Source organism: Geotrypetes seraphini, chromosome 9 (assembly GCF_902459505.1).
Source record: "Geotrypetes seraphini chromosome 9, aGeoSer1.1, whole genome shotgun sequence".
Taxonomy (NCBI): Eukaryota; Metazoa; Chordata; class Amphibia; order Gymnophiona; family Dermophiidae; genus Geotrypetes; species Geotrypetes seraphini.
In genome coordinates this window covers 89,351,366-89,374,040 of record NC_047092.1, presented here as the reverse complement: position 1 = coordinate 89,374,040, position 22,675 = coordinate 89,351,366, and the positions used below count along the sequence as shown (strand labels likewise).

Below are 22,675 nucleotides of genomic sequence, written 5' to 3'. Positions count from 1 at the left end.
ACCAGCAGAGTGGGTAGGCATAGTAATAAGGGGGATTAAAGATAAGTCGGAGATTAATGTTAAAAGTTCTGAAGTATTGTGATGGTTGGGAGAGTTAAAGTGAATGTTGAAATCTCCAAGAATGATAGAATCGGGATTAGAGATAGTAAAGTCTGAAATAGTGGAGATAAAGGTAGAACATAAGAACATAAGAACATAAGAATTGCCATCTCCGGATCAGACCCATGGTCCATCGAGTCCGGCGATCCGCACACGCGGAGGCCCAGTCAGGTATACACCTGATTGTTCTAATCACCCATATCCCTCTATGCCTCTCATAAGGAGATGTGCATCTAATTTGCCTTTGAATCCTAGCACAGTGGATTCCTTAATAACCTCCTGTGGAAGAGCATTCCATGCGTCCACCACTCGCTGCGTAAAGCAGAACTTCCTGACAAGTGCAGTTTCAGTAACTGGTGGGAAAAGATAAATAAGTAAGAAATTGAGAAGGGGAGAATTTTTTATAGAGAATTGGAGGGTTTCAACTGGTGCGTTGGAATAAGAGTTAAGAGTGTTAGACTGAAGAGGGATGGAGGTATGATAAATGATAGCTATACCTCCTCCTCTAGTTATATATTTGAAAGAATAAATGCTGAAAATTTAGGACATGGTAATATATTTAAATTAATATGGGGCCCATTGGCATCTTATGTTACCTCATTGTAATTATTTGTTGACTGTGAATCAGTTTGTTCTTTACTATGGTACATATCCAGGGCAGGGATAAATTGATTTTTGAATATTTATAATTGGGATGGGTGTGAATATATCATTATTCAGAATAGATAGGATATTTATGATAATATATGTTTGTGTTATATGGAATGATAATTGTTTGGGTGGGTGGGGGGGAATGCATGATTATGAACATGAGAAAGATGAATGTGCTTTTATTGTATTACTATGAGACTGCATTGGTTGTATTGCACTGTTATAGTTTTGAAAATGAATAAAGAATATAAAAAATAAAAAATGCTTCCACTTACTATGGAAACTACGCACACTAAAACCATTCTTTGATTTCGCATCATTTAGATTGTTGGTCCAGTCGCTGATCCTGAACTCACTGGATTACTGCAACATAATCTACCTAGGGTCGCACAAAAAAATCCATCAAGAAACTGAGACAAATCCAGAACACGGCTGTTCGACTAATCTTTGGCCTGAAAAAATCCTAACACATCACCCCATATTACAAGAAACTTCACTGACTACCCATTGAGCCCAGAATAATCTTCAAATTCAGCTGCCTCTGCTATAAGACACTCTTTGGCACCGCTCCCGCCTACCTCCTGAAACACTTCATCCTACAGGACAAACTCCACTTCCCACGTAGAACACTCCTGTTTACATTCACCTCTCTCAAAGGATGCCGATTCAAAAGATTCCTCAATAGGACTTTCACCTTCCAAGCAGGGATATGAAACAATACCCTAAGCGACCTAATCCTGAACTCTCTAACATACCACATATTCAGAAAATCACTAAAAACTTATTCAATAAATGTGTCTGATCCCCCAAAACAGTTCAAAGTTTATTAAAAATTTGTTATACCGCCTTATCAAATATTTCAAGGTGGTTGTACAATAAAATCAAGGGGGGAACAAATAGTAACAAAGGAACGACATCATCAATTAAGATGACAGACAAATAAGACAAAAGGACATACAGAAATGAGAGGAAAAGGGAGAACTACAATATAAATACAGAAAAGAGAGAAACACAGGAAAATACAAAAGGGCAGGGTGACAATTAGCAGTCCAACTGAAGTAGACTGAAATTAAGTTTATAAGATCCTTAAAAGGACAGTCAAACTTGGAAAGCATCTTTAAAAAGGAACGTTTAAAGGAAATATTTGAATTTCTCGATAGATGTTGTCTCTCTTAAGGAGTTAGGCATCGAGTTCCAAAGGGAAGGAGCAACAACTGAAAAAATAGAATTTCTCCTAGTATTGATGTGTCTAAGTGACAGGACTACTAATAAATCTTGATCAGAGGATTGGAGGGTACGTGGTGAAGAGTATGGGATCAGAAGTTTGTTGATAAATTCCAGCTGTCTTTGTTTTAAATGTCAGCAGTAATGTTTTATAAGTGATATGATGATCGATAGGAAGCCAATGGGCTTTAGTCAGGAGGGGAGTGACATGGTCGAATTTCTTGGCCTTAAATATGATTTTAATGGCAGTATTCTGGACTATCTGTAGACATTTGATCTTTTTTTTTTTGTAATTCCATGATATAAAACATTACCGTAGTCCAGGCAAGAGATGACCAGGGAATGAATAAGAATATTTAAAGCAGAGTACTTAAGGATGTTAGCACGTTCCTCCTCCCACCCTCTATGCTGCCCAACAACATAACTGCCCACTTATCCCTTCCCAATTCCAACTGATGTTAGCTCGCTGTTATTAGCACCTCTTATTGTACACCATCTTGAACTGAAAGGTATGACGGGATATAAATAAAGCTATTATTATTATTCTCTTCTGCAGTCCATGCGAGTAAAGGGAAATAACCCTATGGTCTAGAACAGGGGTACCAAAAAAGGTCAATCGTGATCGACTAGTAGATCACAAAGGCCACGCGAGTCGATTGCGGAGTCCATCCCGGGCTCCTCAATAGACTCGCGTAGCCTTTGTGTTCTGTTCTCTCTGCTTCCCCGATGCCAGGCCGGGTGTGTACATGCGCCGGGCCCACAGCCTCCCCACCCCTGGCGTCAATTCTGACATTGAAGAGGAAGTTCCGCGCCAGCCAATCGCTGCCTGGCTGGCCCGTAACTTCCTCTCCGATGTCAGAATTGACGTCGGGAGGGAAGGCTGTGAGCCTGGTGCTTGTACACGCTTGGCCTTGTGTTGGGGAAGCAGGGAGAAATTGGCAGCGGTGGCTAGGGGGGCAGGAAGAGAAAGAAAGAAAGAAAGGGAGGGAGCAGTGAGAAAGAAAGAGAGGGAGGGGGAAATTTTGGGTTGGATAGTATTGCCTTATATTGAAGAGTACCAGTCTGACTGTTTATGTTTTGGGGGGAGGATTTGGCTATCTGGTGTATTTGCCATTGTGAAAATTCAATAAAACTTGTTAAAATAAAAATTTAAAAAAAGAAAGAAAGGTGAGGGAGCAGGGAGAGAGAAAGAAAGACAAAGAAAGAAAGGGGGCAGAGAAAGAAAGAAAAAAAAAGAAAGGGGAGGGGGCAGGGAGAGAGGAAGAAAAGGTTGGACTCATGGAGGGACAGAGAGATATTGGTTGGGAAATGGAATAAGGTCTGGAAACAGAAAGAATGAAATATTGGATTTACAGTGAGAAGAAGGAAGTGCAACCAGAGACTTATGAAATCACAAGACAGCAAAGGTAGGAAAAATTTATAACCACTAATTCTTATTACTTTTCCCTCATTTATTAAAGTACCTGTAAACCAGTGGCGTACCTAGCATATGTGACACCCGGGGCCCATCATTTTTTGACCCCCCCCATTAGTACAGAAAACATGATTTTTAGTAACAAGCCACACGTCACACATGAGTACCTAGGAAAAGGCAGCATCTTACATACTGCAGTGAGCAGTACAACATCAATACACCCATTGTAAAACTAAACAAGCCAGACTAGTACAGATCAATCCTGCAGTCAAGCCTAACAAAAAACCATGTCTTTTGAACACACAGAACACAGAAAACACCTTCGCCTAGTATGGAATATGTAATCACGAACTAACCCCTCCCTCTTTTACAAAACTGTGGTGTGGATTTTAGCCACGGTGGTAACAGCTCTGACGCTCATAAAATTCTGAGCATCAGAGCTGCTACCACCACGGCTGGCGCTAAAAAACACTCCACAGTTTTGTAAAAGGGGGGGATAAAATAGAAATACATAGACAAAGGTTAAATTGAACCAGTAAGAAGCTGGACTCTGCATATAATGCAACACCACAGAAACAGTGACACATGTCTCCTAAAGCAATAAATAAATAGAAAATTTTTGTTCTACCTGTCTTCTGTGGTTTCTGCTTTCCTCATCTTCTTGTAACTCTCTTCCTTCCATCCACTGTCTGCCGTCTCTCTTCCTCTATATGGCATCTTCTCTCCTTCTATGCCACTTCCAGAAACTGTATGCCTCCCCCTTCCATCTGTCCTTTCACCCACATTGGTTTGGCATCTCTCTCCTCTCCTTCCCTCTCCCTGTCCCTTTTTTCCCTAATTTTCCTTTTCAATTTATTTTCTGCATCTGTCTAGATTACGTTCTTACTACCCTCTCATCAATGTCCTTTTTTACTGTCTACCTAAAGCTTGCCACCTCTTTCCCTTACTCCTTCCAGTATCTAATTCTATCCTCGTCCCTCAATCCAGCATGTGCCCTTTTTTCTTTCTCCTCCCCATTTCCTTCCAGCGTCTGCACCCTCTCTCCCTCATACTTCCATTCAGTGGCTGTCAATCTCTCTACCCCTTCCATCTACTGTTCACCTTCTGTCTTGCCCCTTCCAGTCACTGCCCTCTCTGCCCTTTCCATCCAATGTCTGCCTTCTCTCTCTTCCATACAACATCTTCCTTCTTTCTATGCTCCTTTCATAACTATCTATCCTGTGCCCCTTCTCTCCTTTGTACATGATTGATTTCAGCTCTGCCACCTCTCCATTTTTTCCTCTCTGTCACCAACCCATCCCCTATGCTCTGGCATCTCTCTCTTCTCCTTTCTTTCCTTCACACCCCACAGTCTGGTATCTGCCCTTCCTTGATTCTCTGGCATTTCTCTCCTTTCCTTCCATCTTTCCCTCCCCCTCCATGCTCTGAGATCTCCCCCTTCCTCCTTCCCTCCAAGCCCTGGCATCTCCTTTCATTCCCTCCCTCATCTTCCTTCTCCCTCCAGCTGGGTACAGCAACACTCTCCCCTGCAGCCCTGGACTTCCCCATACCTGCTCCCCCCAAATTGCCAATGCTTCGGTTAATCTTCTTTCTTCCTCCCTCCCAAGGCAGGACCCTGCGGCACCATCAGCTCTTAGTCCCTCTTACGCCAGCCCTGCAGCTCCGGACTTCCCCACACCTGCTCCCCCATCCCCCCCAATCGCTATTATTTTAAACGTTATGGCAGCCGCGGCGCTGTATCCATCGAAGGAGACTTCTAACCTAGGCCTGCCCTGGAACTCTTCCTGCAACAGCAAATTCCTGTTCCCGCCTAGGCAGGCTGTGGCTGCAGGAAGAGTTTTGGGGCAGGCCGAGGTTAGAAGTCTCCTTTGATGGATACAGCGCCGCGGCTGCCATAACGTTTAAAATAATAGCGATCGGGGGGGGGGGGAGCAGGTGTGGGGAAGTCCAGAGCTGCAGGGCCAGCATTAGAGGTAGTGAGAACAGCCGGCTGTGCCCCCCCCCCCCCCAGTATGCCATTGCTGTAAACAGTGCTGAGCTCTATCTTTATGGAGAGGATGCGGTACATAAACTTAAGGTTTAGTTTAAATTTAGTGAACAAAATGTGTCTGAATTTATATCTGCTGTCTATATTTTGCACTATGACCCTCTTTTACTAAGAACATAAGAATTGCCACTGCTGAGTCAGACCAGTGGTCCATCATGCCCAGCAGTCCGCTCACGCGGCAGCCCTCTGGTCTAAGACCAGCACCCTAACTGAGACTAGCCCTACCAGCGCACGTTCTTGTTCAACAGAAACTTGTCTAACTTTGACTTCAATCCTTGGAGGGTGTTTTCCCCTATAACAGCCTCTGGAAGGGCGTTCCAGCTTTCTATCACTCTCTGGGTGAAGAAGAGCTTCCTTACGTTTGTACGGAATCTATCCCCTTTCAACTTTAGAGAGTGCCCTCTTGTTCTCCCTACCTTGGAGAGGGTGAACAACCTGTTCTTATCTACTAAGTCTATCCCCTTCAGTACCTTGAATGTTTTGATCATGTCCCCTCTCAATCTCCTCTGTTCGAGAGAGAAGAGGCCCAGTTTCTCTAATCTTTCGCTGTACGGCAGATCCTCCAGCCCCTTAACCATCTTAGTTGCTCTTCTCTGGACCCTTTCGAGTAGTACCGTGTCCTTCTTCAGGTACAGCGACCAGTGCTGGACGCAGTACTCCAGGTGAGGGCGTACCATGGCCCGGTACAGTGGCATGATAACCTTCTCTGATCTGTTCATGATCCCCTTCTTTAACATACCTAGCATTCTGTTTGCCCTTTTTGCTGCCGCTGCACATTGTGTGGACGGCTTCATCGACTTGTCGATAGAACTCCCAAGTCCCTTTCCTGGGAGGTCTCTCCAAGTACCACCCCGGACATCCTGTATTCGTGCATGAGATTTTTGTTACCGACATGCATCACTTTACACTTATCCACGTTGAACCTCATCTGCCATGTTGATGCCCATTCCTCGAGCTTGATTATGTCACATTGCAGATCTTCGCAATCCCCCTGCGTCTTTACTACTCTGAATAACTTAGTATCATCCGCAAATTTAATCACCTCGCTCGTCGTACCTATGTCCAGATCATTTATAAAGATGTTAAAGAGCACGGGTCCAAGAACCGAGCCCTGCGGCACCCCACTGGTAACGCTCTTCCAGTCCGAGTATTGTCCATTTACCCCCACTCTCTGTTTCCTATGCTCCAGCCAGTTTTTAATCCATGTGAGTATTTCATTCTCAATTCCATGGCTTGCAATTTTCCGAAGTAGTCGTTCGTGCGGAACCTTGTCGAATGCCTTCTGAAAATCAAGATATACAATGTCGACTGGATCGCCCTTGTCTATCTGTCTGTTTACCCCTCAAAGAAGTGCAGCAAGTTCGTCAAACACGATCTGCCTTTGCTAAAACCGTGCTGACTGGTCCTCATCAGCCCGTTTCTGTCAAGGTGATCAATGATGCTGTCCTTTATCAGTGACTCTACCATCTTTCCCGGTACAGAGGTCAGACTCACCGGTCTGTAGTTCCCTGGATCTCCCCTCAAACCTTTCTTGAAGATCGGTGTAACATTCGCTACCTTCCAGTCTTCCGGAATCTTTCCCGATTTGATCGACAGATTAGCTATTAGTTGAAGCAGTTCAGCTATGGTCCCTTTCAGTTCCTTGATGACCCTCGGATGGATGCCATCCGGTCCCGGTGATTTATCGCTCTTAAGCCTATCAATCTGCCTACATACCTCCTCTAGACTGACCGTCAATCCTGTCAGCTTTCCATCTTCGTTTCCAGCATATAGCCTGATGGGTTCCGGTATGCTGTGAACATCTTCTTCGGTAAATACAGATGCAAAAAATGTGTTCAGTTTGTCCGCGATTGCTTTGTCCTCCTTTAGTGCTCCCTTTATTCCATGGTCATCCAACAGTCCCACCACTTCCTTTACGGGTCGTTTCCCCTTAATATATTGAAAGAACGGCTTGAAGTTCTTCGCCTCCTTGGCTATTTTTTCCTCATAGTCTCTTTTGGCCCCTTTTACCGCCTTATGGCACCTGCGTTGATGTTGTTTGTGCTTGTTCCAGTTTTCATCAGTTTTTGACCTTTTCCATTCCTTAAATGAAGTTTTCTTGTCTCTGATCGCTTCCTTCACCTCTACAGTGAGCCACGCTGGTTCTTTGTTCTTTTTCCTCTTGGATCCCTTGTTAATACGCGGTATATATATATATATTTTGCGCCTCGGTGACTGTGTCCTTAAAAAGGGACCAAGCTTACTCTAGCGTTTTACAGTGCTTATCCTCTTCTTAATCTTCTTCCCAGTTTTTAGCGCAGGGAGCCTATGAGTGTCGGAAGCAGCGCAGGGCATTCAGCGCAGCTCCCTGTGCTAAAAACCACTATCACGGTTTAGTAAAGGGAAGGGGATATATTTGTCTATTTTTGTATAGTTGTTATTGAGGTGGCATTGCATATTTTAAAGTCATCTGCCTTGACCTCTTCGAAAAACCCCCCGAAAAAAAAATGATAAAACATTTTCTCTGCGTACAGTGTGCTTTGTGTTTTTTTAAAATTTTTTTTATTGTTGATCATTTTGACTTGGTCATTTTAAAAGTAGCACGCAAGCCATGAAAGTGGGAGCACCCTGGTCTAGAATGTCTCAACTATTGTGCTGGAAAGGCTATTGGCGTGATGTACAGTTCGGTCCAGTAGGTTTTGGAGGGTTCCCCATACACTATAAGGGAGAGATGTGTACCTGGGCCATTTTATATGAAGTTTACTGCAATGCCCCCTAAGGTGCCCCACTGCTCTGGCCAAATTACTAAAAAATGCTGGCCTCTCCTACATCCCAATGGCTTGTTTTTTACATTTTTCTTTTGAATGTGTTTTTTTCAAAAATGGTTAAGGACAAAGACATATAAGAAATTTCCATTTTCAAAACAAAAAAACATTTTTCTGTTTTGAAAATGGTTCACTGCTGGATTTGTGAGCATGTTCCACAAAACGTCCAAACTCAGATTTGGACATCATACTTCAAGAATTAGACTTTTGGGTCATAAAAGGGATTTTTTGCTTATTGTAAATTGACTCACTATATATAATCATTGTTCCCCATGAGTTTGGCTTCTTGATTTGGGATTAATGTGTTGGCATACCTTGGAAGATCTTCAAATGGTTCACTTTCATTTCTATTGAATGATGTATCAGTAGCGGGGCCACTAAGAACCTCTGGATGAAAAGCAGAGTGTTGATCTTAGGTTTACAATCAATACACCACATCTCTTACAACTTATCAAACATATCTCCTTGGTGATTTATAGCTCGGATCTGCGGGAGTGCCACTTTAGCACTTTGAATGGGGCATATTTTTCACAGGTTCAGGCTCAGAGGCAGATGTGAAATTTCTCCCATATACCCGAAAGGCAAAGAAGACCTACATCCATGTATTATAGTCTTGCAGTTTATTTGAAAGATTTTGGAATGCTATTGCTTGTTACATATAAATGCAGTATCTGGGTTGTTATGGAAAACTAAAGTGACTAGTTTAATCGAAATACCTCAGCCCCACCACTCCACCGCAATAATAATCTTTTCTAAAGCGGGATGTATGGAGACCTCCAGGTAGATCAGTATCTTTATATTCGAATGCAATTACAGATTGTACATCTGAAGATGTAATATACGCGATTATATGCCCCTGCGAGCTGATCTACATTGGTAGAACTAATCGTAAGATCAGGACTCGACTCAATGAACACAAATCACGGATTGTTAATAACGTTGTTCAAGCCCCCTTGGTAACCCACTGGCAAAAATATAAACATGGGGTGGAGCAATTGAGGTGGCGTGTGGTGCAGAGAGTCACGGGGAGGGAGGGTGAAAAGGATGTACGGAGATTGAATGAGATTGAACAGAGAACAATTTTTACACTAGACACTGTGGAACCGCGGGGATTGAATGTTGAGATTGACTGGAACACATTGATTGGAGGGTGAATGGACCAATGGACTGCTTCGGTTGGGGGGGGTGTGTCTCATTATGGAAACTATTTACACCGGTACTGAGGACGCCGCCGCCATCTTTCACTGACACTATACTTGTGAGTCGGATGACTGCGGCTTCCTCGGTGAGTCTTGATGACAGAAGGGGTTAGTTTATGCTAAATTTGAAGGAGGAGCGGTGGGTGGTTGAGAAATGTCACGTTCACTGCTCTAAGATGCAGTTTATCTGTTATGCAGGGAGACCATTGAGACAGCACAATCAGTGCGAAACATGTCGGGTCGGACTCCCAGGTCTAGCTGTGCATAGACGTTAAGTATACAATTTTATGCACTTTACAACGTTCTATTTATTGAATTGATAAACTTATAAAAAACTAATTCAAATACAATCACAGCGCTAAAAACGATTTACCAATGATGAAGCACCACGTAAATCTCCCGCTTTAGAAAAGATTATTATTGCGGTGGAGTGGTGGGGCTGAGGTATTTCGATTAAACTAGTCACTTTAGTTTTCCATAACAACCCAGATACTGCATTTATATATGACTTACTAGGGTGGGTTGGTTATAAATCTATGTGAATTACTGGTTCTAGTATTGCTTGTTACATGACATCTCTAACAAGACAATGTATAGCTTTTTCACCTTCTGAGTATTCTTGGCAAAACGGGTTCTGTGGGAGGGGGGAAGGGAATGAGATTATTCTAAGAGGAAGACAGTTGGGACAAATGGACCCTTGCAAATATTTTTTGCTTGAGCTGTAAGGGTTCAAGCCTTCAAAGGAATGTTTAGGGGGAAGAGAGAGGAACATGTGTGGGAAGTAGGGATTTGTACAAGAAGATGTGATATTGTTGGATTGGATTTATGTTCACTGCTTGTCTTGGACATGTTTTGCTTGTTGCAATGCTTGTTTGCTTGTTGCAATGCTTTAATAAAGATAATCTATAATAATAATATGCTAAGCGCGCATGCGCACTCTTATCCGGTGTTCACTGAGATCTGATCTGTCGGGATGTGGCCGGCAGAGTGCGCATGCGCGCGTTGAAGGATCGGCCAGGTAACACACCGCGACTCCCCCTCTTTCCCCCCTCCGCCGACCCTACCCAGCACACCACTAACATGCCGCGACTCCCCCCCCCCCCGGCCGACCCTACCGGCCACACCAGAAACCCCCGTTGACCCTCCCAGCCGACCCTCCCACTGCTACATGGCTGACAAACCTCGCAGCTCCAGCAGCGTCCCAGGCACACTAAACACGCTGCTTCAGCTCTTCTACTGGCCTAATTTCCTCTGCCGCATAATTGATGACAAAAACATGCTGCTCAGGGGGATGGGAGGCAGGCAGGCAGACTGGCATGGGGGGGTGGGGTGGATTTCAATGGAAGGGGGATGGGAAGCAGGCAGGCATTGGAGAGGGGTTTTCAATGGAAGGCAGGCAGGCATGGGGGTGAGGGGTTCAATGGAAGGGGGATGAAAGGCAGGTAGACAGGCATTGGAGGAGGAGTGGGAGTGGTGGGTTTCAATGGAAACATGCTGCTCAGGGGGATGGGTGGCAGGCAGGCAGACTGGCATTGGGGGGTTAAATAGAAACATGTTGCTCAGGGGGATGGGAGGCAGGCAGGCTGGCATCAGGAGTGGGGGTGGGACAAAGTCTGGAAGATAATGATGAGGACATAAGGAGGCTCTGGGGGCACTAAGGACATAGAAATGAGCACTGCGGGCACTAAGCAGGACAGAGGCACTGGGGGCACTAAGGACACAGTACGCAGGCACTGGGGCACTAAGGACACAGTACAGAGGCACTGGGGGCACTAAGGATATCTGAAGAAGGCACTGGGGACATTATGGACACAGAAAGGAGGTAATGGGGCACTAAGGACAAAGTAAGAGATACTAAGGACATGGGAAGGAGGCACTAGGGATACTATGGACATAGGAAGGGGCACTAAAGACATAGAAAGGAGGCACTGAGGGCATTAAGGACATAGGGAGAGACACAGACAGAAAAAATGACAGACAGGCAGCGTGCAAGGAGAGAGAGACAAAGAGAAAAAAAAAAACCCAAGACAGACAGACATCTACTCTAGCACCCGTTAATGTAACGGGCTTAAACACTAATATTACATAAAATAAGGGCCATAAATTTTAAGACTCACCTGCCCTGCTGCCTGAAGATGCTGCCCTGTACTGGATGTAAGTATGACTTGGCACAGATGAAGAGCAGGCAGAAGAATTTGGCGATACCGCTCCACAGGGGCAGGCACAAAAACCGGTGATTCTCTCATTCTAAACATTCTTATATGGATAAAGAAAAACAACATAATTGAAATTATAGACATAAAAAAACTGAACATAGGCCTGTACTGCATTGTGGTATATTGGAAGATTAGGTTCTTGCCTTTTGTAATCTTCTTTCTGTTAATCCATAAGGTCTCTGTACGATAGGTTTTCAATTTGTACCCATGAACCAGGTTTTGCAGAAAGCCACACACATTATTTTCGACTCCTCTCATCTAGCAGAGGAACACAGAGACCCCTACAGTTAAATCCAAAAGCAACTAAACATCATTGGAACAAAGCAGAAGGGGGTACGGGGAACTTTCCTGCAAACATACATAACACTATTCTGTTCTGCTCTGCAACATATATGAGAACAATAAACAGGAAACATGAAAAGCATATACAAACATGGCAACAATAAGTGCCAACCTACTGTGTACAACAAGCATGAACTTGCAATTAGCCAGTGGCTAAGATATGTACTCCCTTATGCAGAAGGATTCACCGCAGGGCCCGTCTGCTGGTTGGAATATACTTAGGCCTGAAAGGAGAAACATCCGAGGTAGAAACTGCAGGCGATACAGAAAGAATCAGAATAGACAGAGGGAAGGCCATACAGACTCCGTGTATTAACAGAAAGAAGATTACCAAAGGTAAGAATCTAATCTTCCATTCTGTTGCATCCATTTCAGAGTCTGTATGATAGGTGTATGATAGGTGATGCACCAAAGCAATGGTAGTGTCTAGGGTGGGACAGAAGAGCCTGCCCACAAAACCGAGGCCCTAAAGGCGGCACCAGATCGAGCTGCCACATCCACTCTTTAAAACCTAGTGAAGGTATGAAGAGAAGACCAAGTAGCCACTCTACAAATCTCGCTGGTTGAACCACTCAAGACTACACCCACAAATCAGCGACACTCCTGGTTGAGTGAGCTTTGAGAGCAACTAGCGGCTGCTTACCACAGGCGATGTAAGTAGATGAAATGGTCATGTGGATCCATCTGGCAGCAGAGGCCTTGAACACTGATCTCCCACGCCTGGATTGACTAGTCAGGAGAAACAGATGGTCAGAAAGACAGAATTCATTGGTTCTTTCTATGTAGTGAAATAATGTCCAGTCACATGTCCAGTCTCTGTAAGATCTTACCCTTCTGCTCCAACCTCATTTATATTTTATTTTAAACATTTATATTCTGCATATCCTGCAATTCTATGCGGAGTACAATAGAACATCCAAATAAAAAACACACATTACAACCTTCTAATACAACACATTTTAAAAACAACAGAACACCATAATACAACAGACAAATTACAATGGGACGAAAAGCAGGCAGATAAGCTTCCTGGTTGACATGGAAATCCAAAACCGCTTTCTTTTTTTATTACTATTTATTTATAAGATTTCAAAATATATTCCAAGCATAACATCTTGTACAGAAAGTGTGATCAAGACAGCATTATATTTAAGTTTACTTTCAATTCTGAAAATAAATCAAACTTATAACAAGAAAACATCAACTTAGTTTAATCATACACCAGTCCTCAAGCTTTGAATCCAAGACTTAAAGAAAAGAGTAGTTTAAATTAACATATTCACCAAATGGAATCACACAATCTGCTGAAAGACAGCTAATTGTTACTTAGGTGCAGTTGTTTCTTCATTCTCAAAGCGCTTCAGAGAAAGAAAACTAATCAAATGAGCTGGGACAACAAACACATATTTTAAAGAACAGTATCTAATAACACATTTGCAAGGGTATCTGAGAAAGAAAAGACCCCCCTATCTGAGTCACACCAGGTTTCAAAATTAGAAATTCCCTTCTTCTTTTCTGAGTCTCCCTAGAGACGTCAGGAAATATCTGAAGTCCTTAGATCTGTTTTTGAAGAAAAGTTTAAGGACCCAATCCTTGTCTAGAGCTAAAGCTACAGTCAATAAGAGAGTGGCTGAGATAGCCACTTCTCTATCTGATTGTTCCAATAAAGTGGAAACATCCAAAATATCTTCCTGTGGTTTTCCATCTTTTTTTTTTTTGAGGAGTTTGAGATTTAATAGGAAGATGGTAAACCCTTGTGAGAGGAGGTAGAGAATTTTCAGGTATTTTAAGAATTTCCACAAAATAATGCTTTATCATATCTTGAGGAGAGATTGATAAGATCTTGGGGAAATTAATTAACCGTAGATTGCTAGCCCAACTATTCTCAAGAGCTTCCAATTTTCTCCTCATAATTAAATTATCTTTAACAAGTAGATCTTGATTATGTTTAACTGTTATTAACTCTTTATTTTCTTCCTGAATATCAGATTTTAACAAAGTTATATCTTGCTTTAAAGAATTAATTTCTTCTTTCTGTTTTTTCATTTCTTTGTCCAAATATTTTATCTGGGGATTAAGGGAATTTCCCAAATTTGCCACCAAGCCCCAAAGAGCGTCTAAAGTGACTTATGGGGGTTTAACAGCAGAAAAAGGAATTGCTTGTGCAGTTAGACATTGTTCTTTCAATTGGTTTACCTTCCTGGAGCCTTGTTCCTCCTTAGCTTGAGTTGGCCTGGCTGCTGGTTCATTCAGGAGGAGTAAATCACTCCGAGAAGTTTCAACTGGCGAGCCCTCCAAAAAACTGGCCTCTTGAGACAAGAATACTTCCTCTTCAGGTGTATTCTCATCGCGTGGTGAGCTAGCTCCCAGCAGTAATGGCTGTAAAGGCAGTATCCTTACGTCAGGGCTCAGGGTAACATCCAGCTCTAGGGCATTTGCTGCGGCACTACTCTCTGCCGGTGTTCCCAGTGTGCGACTCCCTGACGATACTTGCTCTCGTTGAAGGCATATGAAAAGGTGATCAATAGTAACCAGTGGGGTTTCTGAGTGCCGGGAGGTACCACCAACGCTTCTCCCCCTTCTTTTCGGTATAACCGCAAAAATGCAAAACAGACGATCAGAGACGTCTACACAGCAGTCAGGTAGCAGTGGCCATCTTGGATCCTCTTGTTCCCAAAACCACTTTCAGAAGAATGGAACTGTTCAGAGGGAAACCCCTGCCTCTGTGATCTGTAGAAAGGGCTCTCTACAAGAGAGAGCCTGCAGTTCAGAAATACGCCTTGCTGAAACAATTGCTATGAGGAGCAATGTCTTTGACCTTAAGGTCCAGAAGGGAAGCATCTTTAAGTGGCTCAAAAGGAGCTTCAGCAAGTCCCTTCAGCACAACATTTAAATTCCATATAGAAAAAGGTTATTGGAGGGGTGGCTGCAAGCGAAGCACCCTCCTGAGAAATCTGGTCACATCTGGATGATCCATAAAGGAACTGGAACCAATGTGCGCTCTGAAACAGGAAAGGCCTGCCACCTGTACCTTGAGGGAAGCTTTTTTTAGACTGCCTGCAGGAAGGCTAAGACCACCAGAATAGAAACATAGAAGATGACAGCAGAAAAGGGCTACAGCCCATCAAGTCTGCCCACTCTGCTTACCCACCCCCTGTCTATGCCCTAATGACCCAATTTCCTTATCTTGACCCTCGTAGGGATCCCACATGGGTATCCCATTTATTCTTAAAGTCTGGCACGCTGTCTGCCTCGATCACCTGCACTGGAAGCTTGTTCCAATGATCAACCACTCTCTCTGTGAAGAAATACTTTCTGGTGTCGCCATGAAATTTTCCGCCCCTGAGTTTGAGCGGGTGCCCTCTTGTGGCCGAGGGTCCCTTGAGAAAGAAAATATCATCTTCCACTTCAACACGTCCCGTGAGGTACTTAAATGTTTCGATCATGTCTCCCCTCTCCCTACGTTCCTCGAGAGTGTAGAGCTGCAATTTGTTCAGTCTCTAATGGGAACATGCAACGGCTCCATCTGGTCTAGGGTATAGGTACAGGTATTAAATGAATAGGGGATGAAAGACTTAGAAAAGGTCCAATGACAGGTCACGGACCTGGGGGGCCGCCGCGGGTGCGGACTGCTGGACACGATGGACCCCTGGTCTGACCCGGCAGAGGCAATGCTTATGTGCTTATGTCTCTGGCACACCACTGCTGGAAAGCTTTCCAAGCTTTAGCGTAAGCTGCCAAAATAGAGGGCTTCTTGGACCTCAAAAGAGTGTCAATGACTACGTCAGAATAGCCCCTTTGAATCAAGGACCTGTGCTCAAGAGCCATGCCGTAAGATCAAACTGCTGGGGTTCACCATAGCAACCGGTACCAAGATCAGAAGGTTGCAATGAAGAGAGAGCTTGAGGCTCTTGTTCCATTGAAGACAAATAAAATCCGCATGCCAAGGATGGCAAAGGTAGTCCGGCCCACTAGGCCTGGATGAGTTGTGATCCTATGAATGATTCGACTCTCCATAGGCCAAGGCAGAAAGACGTAAGAGTTCCTGAATTGGCCAGGGTTTAACAAAAGTGTCTAGACCTAAGCTCCCTGGACTCTGATCTTTGCTTGACTTTCAAGTTCCCAGCTGAAGCTATCAAGTCTACCGTTGATCTGCCCCAACAATACACAATGAGAAGAATTGCCTGTTGCGAGAGAGATCACCCTCCCAGTCCAGGGCTTGGTGACTGAGCAAGTCTGCTTGCTTGCACATTTTCTACTCTGGTCATGTGCGCCATGGAGAAAGCCTAAGGTGCACATCTGCTCACTGGAATAGCATCCGTGCTTCCCGACCCATGTGAGAACGTCTGGTGCTCCCCTGTCGTGGTGCTATCAGAAAAAACTCTTATCGATTTAACTTCCAGGGTATTTTCTAGAGTTCTCAATGCCAGCCACATGGCTTGATGCTCTAGTTGATTGATCGACCAACCTTTTTGATGGGGAGTCCACCGGCACTGGATGGAGCGGTCTCTGCAATGAGTTCCCCAGCCACAAAGAATGGCATAAGTCATAAGCATTAGCCACTCTGTGATATGAAGGGGCATGCCCTTCGATAGGGCCAGTGGCGTACCTAGCATGTGTGACACCCGGGGCCCATCATTTTTTGGCACCCCCCATCTGTACGAAAAACATGATTTTTAGAAACAAGCCACACATCACACATGAGTACCTTACATACTGCAGTGAGAAGTACAACAGCAATACACCCATTGTAAATCTAAACAAGCCAGACTAATACAGATCAATCCTGCAGTCAATCCTAACAGAAAACCATGTCTTTCGAACACACAGAACACAGAAAACACCTTCGCCTAGTATGGAATGTAAACTTACCCCTCCCCCTTTTACAAAACTGTAGTGTGGATTTTAGCCATGGTGGTAACAGCTCTGACGCTCATATAATTCTGAGCATCAGAGCTGCTACCACCACGGCTGGCGCTAAAAAACGTTCCACAGTTTTGTAAAAGGGGGGATAAAATAGAAATACATAGACAAAGGTTAAATTGAACCAGCAAGAAGCTGGACTCTGCATACAATGCAATACCACAGAAACAGTGACACATGTCTCCTAAAGCAATAAATAAATAGAAAATTTTTGTTCTACCTTTGTCTTCTCTGGTTTCTGCTTTCCTCATCTTCTTGTTACTCTCTTCCTTCCATCCACTGTTTGCCATCTCTCTGCCCCTATATGGCATCTTCTCTCCTTCTATGCCCCTTCCAGAAACTGTACACCTTCCCCTTCCTCTCCTTCCTCCCAGCTCTGGCATCTCTCTCTCCGCTCCCTTTCTCCTGTTCTTCCCTGGTCCTCCTTCTCAATTTATTTTCTGCCTTTGTCTAAATTCTTTTTTACTATTCAGTCCTCAATTTTCCTCTTTCACTGTGTCTACCTATAGCTTGCCACCTCTTTCCCTCACCCCTTCCAGTAACTAACTCTATCCTCTTCCCTCAATCCTGCATGTGCCCTTTTTTTCTTTTTCCTCCCCACTTCCTTCCAGCATCTGCTCCCCCTTTCCCTCACACTTCCATTCAGCAGGTGTCCTTCCTCTCCCCCACACTTCCATTCAGTGTCTGTTTCCCTCTCTCTACCCCTTACATCTACTGTTCACCCTCTATCTCGCCCCTTCCATTCACTGCCCTCTGTGCTTTCTATCCAGTGTGCACCCTCTCTCTCTCTTCCATATGGCATCTTCACTCTTTCTATGCTCCTTCCATAAACTATCTATCCCGTGCCCCTTCTCTCCTTTCTACATGATTGATTTCAACTCTGTCACCTCTCCGTTTTTCTCTCTCTGTCACCACCCCCTCCCCTATGCTCTGGCATCTCTCTCTTCTCCTTTCTTTCCTTCCCACCTCACGGTCTGGCATCATCCCTTCCCTGATTCTCGGCATCTCTCTCCTTTCCTTTTTTCCATCTCCCCCTCCCCCTCCATGCTCTGACATCTCCTCCTTCCTTTCCCCTTGATCTGGCATACCTTCCTCCTTCCCTCCATGCCCTGGCATCTCCTTTCATTCCCTCCAGTTGGGTAGAGCAACACTCTCCCCCTCTGCTCCCTTTCCTCCTTCTGTCACCCAAGGCCTAGTGTCTTGAACTTCTTCAGTAGCAGCAGCATTCACAATTCACTGCTGTTGCCGGCTTCAGGCCTTTCTCTCTGTCGAGTCCTGTCTTCATAAAAACAGGAAGTAGGCAGGACCCGGCAGAGAGGAAGGCCTGAAGCCGGCAAAAGCAGCAAATTGTAAACGCTGCTGCTGCTGCCCAAAGAAGATAATGGCACCAGGCCTTGGAGCACCCGAGGCAGACCGCTTCTCTCTCCTACCAGCCGAACCCCCGCTGACCCTCCTATCTCTCCTCCCTCCCCAAGTGAATCTTTCCCACCCTCCCAGCGAGAGCAGCAAACCTCCCTACAGTAGCGTTGGCTGCTTCACGGCTTTCTCCTGCCGGTGCAGCGTCGCTGATGACATCATCAGTGACGCTGCAGAGGGAGGAGAAAGTCGTGAAGCAGCCAACGGGTACTGTAGGGAGGTTTGCTGCTCTCGCTGGGAGGGTGGGAGTGCGATAGGGACCGGGCTAGCTGTGCACCCCCCCCTAAGGCTGCACCCGGGGCGGACCGCCTCCCCCCCCCTTGGTAAGCCGCTGGATAGGGCCTCTACCTGAATCCACCAGCATAGACTGTTCTTTGCTGTTTCTGTCCAGGGGAATGGAATCTGAAGAGGATGATGCTGAGGGGACCACCAAGACAGGAGGGACTCCTGTAGAGTCTGCATGTGCACCCTGGCCCAGGGCACAACCGCCAGGGAGGCCACCATGGAAACCAATACCTGAAGGTAATGCCAGGCAGTGGGGGGTTGGAAGCACTAAGCGATCCATGATTTGTTTCTGGAGCTTCTGTTTGTGTGGCTATCTTTCCCTATGATACAGTATTACCTTTCTTCACTGAAGTTGTAAATGTTTCTCCATGATGCTACATGAGCCTCTTAACCTGTAAATCGCTTTGAACTTGTTCTGGAAAAGTGTGATTAAGAAGTCTTGATTAGATTAGAAAAACATGACCTTGCACTGTGTTGAACTGAACTCCGAGATATTCCAATGTTTGAAATGACATTAGCTAGTGTGTTGCAGCAGAGACACCTCCGTCCCTACTGCCTGTACACACTCCAGCTGGAATGGTGCCCTGATCAGCCAGTCATCCAGATAGGGATGAACTTGGACCCCCATTCTGTGAAGGTGCATCACCCAGGAGGGGGGAAGAGGGGAGCATAGCCAGTCCAAAGGGAAGGGCTGCAAACTGGAAATGTTGCTGAAGAGCATGAAATATCAGGTTATATCCTGTGTCCCGGGAATATGAAGATAAGCTTCTGTCAAATCTAGAAATTTCCCTGGAGACACTGCTACAATGACCGATCAAACTTTTTCCATTTGAAATCTCAGAATTTTCAGAAATGCGTTGACTACCTTGAAATTCAGAATGGGTCTCCTGTCCTCTGGGCCTTTCTTTGGCATAATAAAGTTAAAGGAGTATCTCCCTGAGCCTGATTCTACCTCGGAGACTGGCTGTACAGCTTGAATGTCCAAGAGCCGCTGCAGTGTTGCTCATACTCTGGTCTCTTTTTCTGGCCTTCCAGTTGGAGAATTTAGAAATAAATCCAGGGGGGGGGGACGGGACATAAAATAAGTCTTTCTTGTACCCCTCCTGTAAGAAATCCAGTATCCATTGGTTCAAGGAGATCCGTTTCCATTCCTGTCAAAATGCCAACAACCAACCTCCAATGCGAGGAGGTGCAGCTGGAGTCCAGGCATCATTGGGACTTCTTGGAGGGGGGGCTGGTGCGAGAACCCAAAGCCTGCTGGCATCTCGATCATTCTTGAGAAGATCTCTGGGTGGACAAGGTCATTCTTAGAACATGACGGCAGAAAAGGGCCGATGGCCCAACAAGTCTGCCCACTCAAGATCCCTCCCTCAACTAGTCTTGAGAAGATCTCTGGGTGGACAAGCCCATGTCAGTCTGGTGGAACCTGAAAGAGGGATAAAAAAGTACTGTGACTCCCCCCCAAGGGAATGGCGAGGTCTGCTGACCAGGAGACATTTAGGATGGTGGTCCGCTATGCTAGCCATAAAGTCAACAAGCCACTTGCTAAAAAATATTTGTCCTCTCAAGGGCAGCCTGCTCAGTGTTGCTTTAGAGGTCAAATCTGCAGCCCAGTAATGGATCCAAAGCGTCCCTCAAACAGCAACTGCATAAGCCAAGACCTTGCTTAGAACTCTGATGAGGTCATAGAAGGCATCCGCAATATAATCTACTCCTTCAAGCATCAGCTAGGGGCAGGCATCCTCCTCCGCTGATGGTACTCGGAGCAGTCTCGTGTGACTGGCATGTGCCACAAATTAGGCTGCTGCTGCTGTTGCCTTGATGCCTGAAGCCATCTCAAAAAACTTCTTTAAGAGAATGTCCACTGCAATCTTGAGAATCCTTAAGCATTACTCCTTCACTAGGGAGGGCTGTGCGCTTGGTGACCTGAGCCACTGCCAAGTCCTTCTTTGGTTGGTCAAAATTTAGACATAGCTTTAGTCAGTATGAAATAACTCTCTGGAATCCACCAATGTTCTGTTACTAGAGCAGTGCGATCTGGATGTGCAGGAAAAAAGGACGTCAAAACATCAAAGTGGCTCATGACTGTACACCGAAATGTGGATGGCTGACCTTTCAACTTCAGCTCTTTCATGGCATCCAAAATGAAATGGTTGACTGAAATCAGCTTAAACAGGCAGTGTATGAAGGGGTCATCACCTAGATCAGGGCTTGACTCGGTTAACAATAATGTAAAACATAATACATAAATTTGACAAGGAAGAGTAGACTGAGGCATCCTGCTTAACTGTTTCACAAATGGAATCAGTGCCATCCAGGGTGGAAGCAATGTAGGGTGATAAAAGAGGCATAGCAACTAAGGCAATCTGGGTCTGTAGGAACCTGGGCACTGGGATATGAGCAGTGACCTCCACTAAAGGCAGCACTGGTCAGTAGGCTTGCAGTATGCCCGCCAGCTATGCTGGGTGAGGCAAGTCTGTAAGATATGCTCTTCATATGAGTTACAAACAGTCCAAATACTGCGTAATTTATTAAGTTAATTAACTTCCATATCAATTTACACACTTTTTCTTATACTGGCTTCATTGGTGCCATTTAGCATTCAAAAAGCTTTCATTACGCTAAGATTAAAATACCCACCTCTTCATTAGCCATCATGAATGGAAATAGGAATGCCAAAGGGGAAGAGACCGTGTCATTCTCTAGCCAGGAGTCTAGCTGATGGGATTTGGGGAGCTCTATCAGAGATGCGCCTCTCCTGGGTAGGCCTGTGTCTAAAGTCGGTGGGCCTGGGCATTGTGTGCAGACCTCCCATATGTTTGTGGATGTTACATGTGTATATGAATTAGTTTTGGGGAAGATTTAGGCTCAAATTTGTTGAAAGAACCATTGCAACGTTTAACTTCAAGAAAGGGAACTATGACGCCATGAGACTAATGGTAAAGAGAAAACTCAGGAACAGTTCCAGGAAAACACAGATGGTGGAGCAAGCCTGGACCTTATTCAAGGACACGGTAAACGAGGCGCAAAACCTGTATATACCCAGATTTAGAAAAGGGTGCAAAAAGAATCAAGCAAAAGACCCGGCATGGTTAACCAATGAAGTTAAGAAGGTGATAGGCGACAAGAAAAAATCATTCAGCAAGTGGAAAAAGGATAAAACCGAGGAAAATTGGAAAGAGCACAGGAAACATCAAAAAGAATGTCACCATGTGGTCAAAACAGTGAGAAAAGAGTATGAAGAGAGAATTGCCAAGGAGGCATGGAATTTTAAACTATTCTTTCGATATGTGAAAGGAAAACAACCGGCGAGGGAGGAGGTGGGACCCCTGGATGAGGGAGACAAGAAAGGGGTGGTAAAGGAGGTGGCAGACAGATTAAACACGTTCTTCTCATCGGTCTTCACAAACGAGGAAACATCCAACGTGCTGAAACCGGAAAAAATCTTCAAGGGGGATCAAGAGGAAAAATTATTGTCAATGGAGGTGAGCCTCGAAGACGTACTCAAACAGATAGATTAAAAACTGACAAATCTCTGGGACCAGACGGAATCCACCTGAGAATACTGAAAGAGCTCAGAGACAAAATAACAGAGTTACTACAGCAGATTTGCAACCTATCCTTGAAAACAGGGGTAATCCCGGAGGACTGGAGGATAGCGAATGTTACACCAATCTTCAAAAAGGGATCCAGAGTTGACCCGGGGAACTTCAAACCGGTGAGCTTAACCTCAGTTCCGGGGAAGATGGCCGAATCATTAATCAAGGACAGCATCAATGAGCATATAGAAAGAAATCATCTATCAATGAGCATATAGAAAGAAATAATCTGTTGAGAACCAGCCAGCATGGTTTCTGTAAAGGAAAATCTTGCACTTCTTTGAGGGGATAAAAAAACAATTGGACAAAGGTGACCCCATAGACATCATATATCTGGACTTCCAAAAAGCCTTCGACAAGGTACCCCACGAGCACCTACTAAGGAAACTGTGGAACCACAGGGTGGAAGGGGACATGCACAGATGGATCATAAATTGGCTGGCGGACAGGAAACAG

At 44.8% G+C, this 22,675-nt stretch overlaps 1 protein-coding gene across 5 annotated transcripts in view; it reads right to left on the bottom strand.

The window, feature by feature from the left end:
• The window catches only part of NUP205 (nucleoporin 205), a 1,504,202-nt gene that overhangs the window by 308,450 nt on the left and 1,173,077 nt on the right, over positions 1-22,675 (bottom strand). For all 5 annotated transcript variants that reach the window (XR_004540594.1, XM_033957880.1, XM_033957883.1 and 2 more), the window contains exon 34: positions 11,556-11,694. Coding sequence is in view for 4 of the 5 variants with exons in the window: in XM_033957880.1 (XP_033813771.1) it covers positions 11,556-11,694 (139 nt within the window). In the remaining variant the exon portion in view is untranslated. The remainder of the gene's footprint in view (positions 1-11,555; positions 11,695-22,675) is intronic.